This window comes from Nicotiana tomentosiformis, chromosome 1, assembly GCF_000390325.3.
Source record: "Nicotiana tomentosiformis chromosome 1, ASM39032v3, whole genome shotgun sequence".
NCBI classification, from domain to species: Eukaryota; Viridiplantae; Streptophyta; class Magnoliopsida; order Solanales; family Solanaceae; genus Nicotiana; species Nicotiana tomentosiformis.
In genome coordinates this window covers 127,037,775-127,046,997 of record NC_090812.1, presented here as the reverse complement: position 1 = coordinate 127,046,997, position 9,223 = coordinate 127,037,775, and the positions used below count along the sequence as shown (strand labels likewise).

The window sequence follows — 9,223 nt, the reverse complement described above, 5'->3', positions numbered from 1 at the left end:
CCTTCTTTTTTGATGTCAAAGACCAGAAGCTACGCGCAAATTCTCATTGGATCTCGGTTGTTCTTAACAGCGATGGCTATTCATTTAAGTCTTCGGGTAGCACCACTAGATCTTCAACAAGGTGGAAATTCTCGTATTCCGTATGTACATGTTCCTGCGGCTCGGATTCGGGTGGGGGAGCGTCTACCTCCTCTCCCAAGCCTGATGAATGGCAAATGACGCCTTCCTCTGTTTCAATTTATATATCTTACTTTCCTTTGCAGTATGCTCCAAAAAGTATGTCATTTTCTATATTTGGTAACCCTTTAGTTCCAACAAACTCATTTTATCCCTAACCACACTTCCTTATAAGAATGACACGGCACGTTTAACCACAAGATTCAAAGAGCATCGTTGGTACGTTATACACATTTTAATTTAAGACCACAAGATTCAAAAATCTTCCTTACTCTCTTAAACTTTGTGCCTAGTCAAACTAAGACACAATAAAACAGAGGGGTACTAAATTTCATCGACAATTTGCATTCTATTGTTGTCCTACCCCTGTAGAAACTCCTAAATTTACCTCTGCATGTTCAACAGATGTTAGTGCACTGATGCAAGTTGTTTGAACTCAAATTCTGACAGCTCACACAACCTATTAGGTCTTTCCTACTCCCTGTTAGCTATGTGAAAAACAAAATACAACAATGCAAGCTTAAACAAAGACTTTCTTTTCAAGTAAGAACTTATATTCATGTTGCAATCCAAATTGAAATATCACGATGTACAGAGGCGCTTATTATTTGTGACTCTCTTAGTTACTTGACAGCTACAATTGTCAAAAAGGATAACACTAATTATTACCTAAATGATTAACCATCTTCATGGATTTAGATGGTAATACATTCATCATCAAGGAAGAATGACAACAAGCAGGGTAAGAAACAGAGAGGGCCGCAAACAGAGGTATTTAGGGGGCCTATCGATGCTTATAGCTAAAATATGATTTTGTGCTTATTCAGTCGGGCTGGTCATCTGATGACAATTTCAAAACAACCAGGTCGCAGAGCCACTTGCTGCTGCTCCTTGCAGCCAAGTCTGATGCACATGTGTCCAAGTGAGCCCATCCGCGACCGTCACATTCTGGAAGCAAAAAGCAAATTATAACAGGTTTGGCTTGTAAGATATAAGTGAAATGATCCTTTAACAAACATCACCTTTGAACTTAACAAGACAGTAGTTATGCAACATTGTCGCTCTTCGCCTGCAAGAAACAGCATATTGTAAAAAACAATATTAGAAATAATAAGAGCCGAACAGAAAGAAAAGGTGGATCACATAAGTATTAACATTCGTGCAGAAAATAAGTCATTTTCATAATCACTTGAGCTCACCTACCACACTGTTTTAAGACATTTCATTTCTATAATCACTTGATTATATATGAATACAGAGGCAATTTTCCTCCAGGAGAATGCTTAAAACAGTGTGGTAGGTGAGCGCAAGTACCAACATCTAGAGAAGCTTGGCAACTAGGTCGATCAAAAATAAGCCATTAAAGACTTGATCAAAGTACTCCTGCTTAATAACATGAATTCTGAACCAACATCATTACATGCACTCAACCTACTGTGGAATCAAATAGGATAACAGGGTGCCTCTTTGGTTTATAACTCAACTTTTTTTCTAATCTTCCTGGAGCATCTCAACAAAATTTCAAATGTCAAAAGCTAAGGAGCAGTAGTTCACATGGTGTGCACCATAATCTGAAAAATGGAGGCTCAAATACTAATATCAAAACGCTTCCACTACAAAGTAGCTCAAATATGGAAAAGGTTAGACACCTCAATCATCATATTATTCCCCCTCTATTTGCTGCAAATTTAAATGTTCATTCTGAGGCTTATTTGGCACTGATGCTATAGAGGTGCATGATACAGACTATGGTAAGTGCTCAAAACGTCTTTTTGGACAAGGCACAATATCAGTGTAGATATAGTAGACTATAGTGGTGGTTGCAGGGCTATCTATCTGTGCAGATTTTTGTGTGAGAATACGGGAGCCAGGGAAGAGTTTGGTAGAAAGAGCCATTTTTTTAATGGTTAGATATAATTAGCTTGACGCATCAAAAAGTTCCAAAACAGGGCTAGTCTCTGTGCTGAAAGCACAACCCCAATTGTAGCACATCTTCAGCAGCAGTTAATTAATACACCTCCTTTACAGAATCACAATAATCAAACATCACTCATAGAAAGAGAGGCAGGTCTAATGAAACAGTGCTTGAGCCACCCGTGATATGAGCACATAAAGGAAGGGGTAAAAAGAATTTTCTGAATGCGGTCACAGACAATTGCAGCCAAAGCCGTGTAGGGGAAAGCTTCAGCTGGACTGTATAAAATCAAGTCAAACGAGACATGAGAAATGGAGAAAGAAAAATAAAAGACCATCTAATGAGGCAAAAGACACTTACCAGAAAGGTCCCATTTCTTGAAACTCACTAACCATGAGTCTGAACCAACCTGTGTAGGTAAGACTTGATCAACCCAAATACGAAATTGTTTTCCCTGTTTGTCACCGTGACACGTTCTCAATGTATTTATGCAGTCCTCAAGAGATTTCTCAACTCCAGATGGGTGCACAAAAGTACCAGATGGTCTCTGCAGCAACAAAAGAGTTAGAAAATTCGGATTGTCATAAAAGAAAGGCATTAGGGAATAACAAAAACTCAGGCAACCCACCCACAGCCTCTACCCCTTCTCAACTGACTCAATCGAATAACAAGAAGAAAATGAAGGAAAGAGAGAGAGAAAGGAAATGAAGAGCATAGGATACCGGAAACTCATCAGTTTGGTCACTTTATAGTCATATAAGCAAAGGAAAATTAACAATTTTTTTCTCTATATGGCAGCAGGAGAGGCTGTTAGCAGTGTTGAAATTAAGATCTAGGTAGAATCTATATTTGGAAAGCAAGCCAGAAAGACAAGAAAAAAGAAAAAAATGAAAAGAAAAGAAGCTCGCATCCATCTATAATTCTCAAAGAGAGAATTACCACAATCATTCGACAGAAGACAACAACACTAAAATAGGTATAGGGTACTTAACATACACAAACTGCTTTCAGGTTTGACAAAGAAAGGTCAGAATTCTCAATTTCTCCACGCCTCCATTTCTCGAAAAACAAGTAAAATTTGACGACTTCATAAGCAGGAACAAAATTCTCCATCTTGCAGTCTGACATATCTGTAACATCTCTAGGAGAGGTATTTGGTCCCAGGTTGAAATGCCCAATTGCTTGTATTATACCCGCGGCACATCTCTCTGTTGCATGAATTACTTTTGGATTATCTTTTGCATTTGCAGCACGCCATTGTAATAACTCCTCCTGTGCGTTTGCTACCTGCAAAGTGAGTCTAGATTTTTAGAGCAATTCTGAACTCAAAATATAAGCAATAAATCATAAGATCATAAAAAAATAAATTGGAGAAATAGCTAAACTACTGACCATCACACCATAAACATCTGGGATACTGAAAAGCTCAGCATCATTTCCAGAGTCACCACAGGCAAGCGTGTTGTTTGGCAACTTGCCCTCGCCCTTTAATTTCTTAAGCAAATATGCAAGTGCTTGTCCTTTGCCAGCACCTTGTGGCAAAATGTCCAAATCCATCCCTCCGCTATAAATTATTTTGATATCCAACTAATGGTAAATAAAGAAATATTAAAATCGGAACAAAAAGATATGAAACATTATAAAAAATTCTGCTCACTGCAGCACGACAACAGGTACATGCTCCGATTTTACTTTTAAGGGACATCATATTGTGCCATAATCTAGAAATGTAAAGTGGCATGATACCCCACATTCTTCCAAGCGCTTGGAAAGAGTTCTTGTTAAATCTTGAGCCTTGTCTTTCTGAACATAGAAACTGACCTTGTGAGGTCGCTGCTCTGTTTCTGACTGAAGGGTGAAAAGAAGTTGATATATGAGACATCAATTACAATAACAATATCCAGCATACAAACTAGTTTTACATCGAAAGTGGTTTGCAAATTCTGGTATCAAAATTTAAACTTCGTGAAGCAATATATAAAATGACTCAAACATAAGCTGTACCTGAAGGGTGAGTTCAGGAAATTTGCTCGTCTCTTTTGTCACTATTTTCCGATCCCACTTATTATTTAAAAAAGCTTCCCAACCATCATCTGGCTCCATAGAGTTACCATAAGCTATTTCAGTCCCCACGGACATAATGGTAATATCTGGGGTTAGCATGGGCTTCTCTTTTCTCAACTCCTTGTAAAGGGTAGGTGATCTCCCAGTTGAGAACACTAACAAGGAGTTTTCACGATAATTGGCCTCCCATAAAGCATTAAACCTAAGCAGAGAAAGGTTCTCAGGATCATGATGATCGACCTGTAAAGAAAGCCTCACATAAGTTATAGCAGCATAAGGAAGAAAGGCGAACTACAACAACCCACCATGGTATGGTCAAGATCTGAGACTATCATGAGACGTGCAGCACTGGTTAGCCGATCCATGATTGATCTAAAATTAACTTCAGTCTGAAACAAGAGAAAGAAGCAGGAGAAGAAAAGTGAGTAAACTTAAGAAGTATTACAGAAGTTGCCTATCCTCTGGAATGCACATCCATACACAAAACTAAGAGAAACAAAAAGGAAGCATTACAACAACAACATACCCAGTATAATCCCACAGGTGGGGTCTGGGGAGGGTAGTGTGTACGCAGACCTTACCTCTACCTGGAGCGGTAGATAGGCAATTTCCGATAGACCCTCGGCTTAAGAAAAGGTGGAAAGGAAGAAAAGGGAAGAAGAAGAAGAAAGAGGAGGAAGAAAGAAAGAAGAGGGAGACAAAAGACGAGGAAAAAGGGGAGAAAAAGTAGCATCAAATAGTAATAATCAGGGAGCAACAATTTCCAGTAGCAATTTTCAAAAACAATGGACGTGGTTGCTAAGTACCAGATATAATAACAAACTAGAAGAAAGTATCTTTCAACCAGTAACAAGAATATTACTAGTACTACTAGTAAACCTAGGAGAAACTCACAACTACCTGTCAACCCACCACCTTAATCCTCGACTTCCACACCTTCCTATCGCTAGTCATGTCCTCGGTTAGGTGAAGCACCGACATGTCCTACATAATCACCTCTCCCAAATACTTCTTTGGCCTACCCCTGCCCTTCCTCAAACCCGCCATGGTCAACTTCTCACACCTCCTGACCGGGACATCTATGTCTCTCCTCCTCATATGTCCAAACCATCGCAGCCTCGATTCCCGCAACTTGTCTTCCATGGATGTCACTCCCACCTTGTCCCTAATAACTTCATTCCTAATCTTGTCTTTCCTGGTATGTCCACACATCTATCTCAACACCCTCATTTCAGCTACGCTCATCTTCTGGACATGGGACTTCTTGACGGGCCAACACTCAGCTCCATACAACATAACCAGTCTAACCACCACCCTGTAGAATTTGCCCTTAAGTCTAGGCGGCACATTCTTATCGCATAAAACCCCCGAAGCTAGCCTCCATCTCATCCAACCCGCTCCAATGCGGTGAGTAACATTCTCATCAATCTCCCCGTTGCCTTGGATTATAGACTCAAGATACTTGAAACTATCTCTTTTGGGAATGACTGAGTATCAATCTTTACTTCCACTTCTTCTTCCTGCCTCTCATCACTGAACTTGCACTCCAAATATTCAGTTTTCGACCTACTCAACTTGAAACCTTTGGACTCTACCGTCTGTCTCCAAACTTCCAACAAAGCATTAACACCCCCTCGCGTCTCGTCAATCAGTACTATGTCATCAGCAAATAACATACACCATGGCACCCTCCCTTGTATGTGTCGTGTCAGCACATCCAACACTATGGCAAACAAAAACGGGCTAAGGGCTGATCCCTGATGCAACCCCATCTCCACAGGGAAATGTTCTGAGTCTCCTCCCGTAGTCCTCACTCGAGTCTTAGCACCTTCGTACATGTCCTTAATCACCCTAATGTACGCTACCGGGACTCCGCTAACCTCCAAACATCTCCATAGCACCTCCCTCGGGACTTTGTCATAAGCCTTCTCAAGGTCAATGAACACCATGTGCAAGTCCTTTTTCCTCTCCATATACTGCTCCACCAATCGTCTCACAAGGTGAATGGCTTCTGTAGTTGACCGTCCTGGCATAAATCCGAACTGGTTCTCAGTGATAGATACACATGTCCTCACTCTCTTCTCCACCACCCTCTCCCGAACCTTCATAGTGTGACTCAGCAGCTTGATACCCCCTAGAGTTGTTGCAGTTCTGGATATCACCTTTGTTTTTGTACAATGGAATCATCAAACTCCCCCACCAATCTTCGGGCATCTTCTTCGTCTTGAAAATGGCGTTAAACAAGCTAGTAAGCTTCTATTTTCTAAGCTAGAAGACACAGATTCCCTTGAAGGCCTAGTTTCTATCATTTTTCAACTTATCATTGAAAGTAAAAAAGAGAAAGCTCTTGTCAACAAGAAATATGCCTATAGCAGGTCAGAAGCAAACAGCAGCTAACTCTTTCTTAATGTAGCACAATCAATTCTCTGTCTCCTCGTCACGTCATGTCATAATCAATTAATGATCTCAAAAAAACCCATTGGAGCTTTTGGTTAGCTACAGGAGTAGGTAGGATCAAATCACAGCCAGATTATACTTAAAGGACGAGGATGGGACAGTGATGAGGAGATTTTAGCTATCCATATGAAAACAAAATTACCATGAGTCCATGAAACCACATGCTGGACTAATTAGGCCAGTCCCACTTAAATACATCACTTATCTCAAAACCAAACAACACTAGAGACTAAAGGTGCCTGGAGCAAGTAATTGCCCTTAGTAAACGAAATTTGTGCATGTTTTGCATCAAATTACATTCCACATGCAAAGACGGCAATTAACAAGTGAATAGGAGAAAGAGAAGTATCGAAGCATTCATATGGAGCACATTGGCTCAGCTTTCAACCATCAGTTACTAAGGTCATCTAAACATGCAATTTTCCTTTCTTTCTAATCTGTCTTGCATATAATGGTCTGTTAAGCTAGAAGCATGAATGAAATGGGAAATTAAGAGAAAGCAACTTGAAGGGTCTCAAACCAAGCAACGTCTAGAAGATCTCTTGCCAGAGTTGAGTTTGAACAAATATAAAGTGCAGCTAAATCTTTGGACATAGAATAGAACGAATCATGAATAAACATTCCACTAATGTTAAACACTTTGAAATATCAATTTTGACCAATATTTTTTGGATAAATCATATTCATTCATATATCAATCTTGACCGCTTAAAATGCCGGAAGATGTCTATGTGTCCTTTTTTTTTTTTTTTTTTTTAAGGAAGTTGTCTATGTATCATATCATCCACTTTAACATATAAAGCTTGACAAGAGCATTTTAATTTGGAAAATGCAAAACCTGATTAGCTTTCAATTTGATAAAGGAATGACTAAGAAACACAACTTCTACAGTCAAGCTTGACCGAACAAATATGTTGAGCAGTTTGGATAACTTGGGTTTGTGACACTTGCAGTTAAGAGTTTCAGCCAATATATCAGGCTGTTTTGGAGTTCTATTGACACAGCTGAATGGCAGGTCAGCTTCATCGACTGGACTGAACAAAAGCTGATCAAATTTTAAGCTAACCCAAATCACAATAGCAAGCTTAGGTATCAAGGCATAAAAAAAAAGTTAAATACTTTCCGCTCAGTACAAAATCAAGATACAAATCAAATTTAAGATGAAATCTGCTGGAACAAACTTGAATTTGGCAAAGGGGCTAGGAATATTTCTAGAACTATCACTACATTTTTAAGACATTTTTCTTTAACAATATTCTGAACTTAATATAAATGAATTCACTTATAATTTCAGCGATTTCAGCAATTAAAGAAAATTAGTTGAATTTGCCTAATAAAAGCACCAGAGAAAAAGAAAAACCTTACAATCTACAAGTAGAAAGATCTAAAAATGCCAAATCAGCCCAAGTTCATTTTGATCACCCCAATCTCAACAGACAAAAGCTAATGTATATCAGAACTGATTCATTACAAAAATCGCAGCATACCCAATAAAATTTCAGATATACAGATGAATGGGCGAATATACATAAAAAATTTCCCCAGAAAAAAACTTACAAACAAATAAAAACAATTATACGCGCACACACTTCCAGAGAGAGAAGGACGGGTTACCTGAAAAGAGGTGAAAGAAGAGAGTTTGGGAGTGGGAGTGGAGCAGCAACGTGAACGTGGGAAACCAGAAAAACTAAATCTTAGCGTAAGTGAAGGCATAGACTAAACTAGAGGACAGTTATTTGCGTTTTCCACTTCTGTCTGTGGATCCAATTCCTTTGGCGCTTCTTTTGTAAAAGGCAAGCAACCTCCCAAAAGGGATACCAGAGTGAAATCCTTCTGATTTATTTTAATTTAACTTTAATTGGAAAAAGTAGAACTCAAATTGTTAAGAAGTTTATTAAGCATTGAAGCTGCTTTGACTTTTGATAGTCGGGCCATATAATGTTTTACCTTTTTTAAAAAAAGGTATTCTACAATCAAAATGTTTAATAATGGTTAAATGGAATAGTGCCAAGTAATTGGATTATCAAATTACATAATTTTGACCATAAAACTCGTATTGGTATAATTAATGTGAGATTAAGGTAATCTATCTAACTTAACAAAGTAGTTAAGTACCACGATTGCTTCAAAACCGAACTGTAACCGAAAATTGAACCGCAAACTTGGTTTAATAGCTTATTGGTATCGGGTTATCGGATTAATGATTGGTGAACGGATTGAAATTTTATAATTAACGGCTTATCGGTTTGGGGACGGATTATTCAATTTTCTTAACGGATAAACCGTTAAACTGTTAAAAAAAATTATATTTGACAAAGTAGCAGTTATATTTGACAAACTATTTGACAAAGTAGCAGTTACTATTCACGTTCAGAAGGTTCACTAAGATACTAACTATTATTATTTTATGACAGATATTAACTTAGTGGTATTAGACTATTGAAAATTCACTTTCAAATTCTTGTGACTTCTGCCGGTTGTGAAAATGCACTTGCATATGGCTATATGGCTTGATGCAATAGCATAAAGAAAAGAGCCCTATGCAACACTAATTTAGTATATGACTATATCCATTATGACCAGATCTTCTAAGGAGAAAATATAAATTTC

The 9,223-nt window shown here is 38.4% G+C and overlaps 1 protein-coding gene across 1 annotated transcript; it reads right to left on the bottom strand.

Moving 5' to 3' along the window:
• Positions 1–709: 709 nt before the first annotated feature.
• On the bottom strand, positions 710–8,462 carry LOC104101716 (sucrose-phosphatase 1). The gene is made up of 9 exons (XM_009609211.4): positions 8,228–8,462; positions 4,462–4,545; positions 4,097–4,396; positions 3,839–3,940; positions 3,485–3,679; positions 3,089–3,379; positions 2,453–2,639; positions 1,200–1,246; positions 710–1,125 (listed from the first exon to the last, which is right to left on the bottom strand). Exons 1-9 carry the CDS (start codon positions 8,324–8,326, stop codon positions 1,030–1,032), a joined length of 1,401 nt encoding a protein of 466 aa, XP_009607506.1. The 5' UTR covers positions 8,327–8,462; the 3' UTR covers positions 710–1,029.
• Positions 8,463–9,223: the final 761 nt, after the last annotated feature.

Bases quoted from the DNA above. Each gene is read 5' to 3' on its own strand.
- LOC104101716 (XM_009609211.4), bottom strand. From the start codon at position 8,326: ATGCCTTCACTTACGCTAAGATTTAGTTTTTCTGGTTTCCCACGTTCA. The intron at 4,546-8,227 runs GTAACCCGTCCT...CTCTTGTTTCAG, and splicing joins CTTCTTTCACCTCTTTTCAG to ACTGAAGTTAATTTTAGATC. The intron at 3,380-3,484 runs GTCAGTAGTTTA...CTCACTTTGCAG, and splicing joins CAGATGTTTATGGTGTGATG to GTAGCAAACGCACAGGAGGA.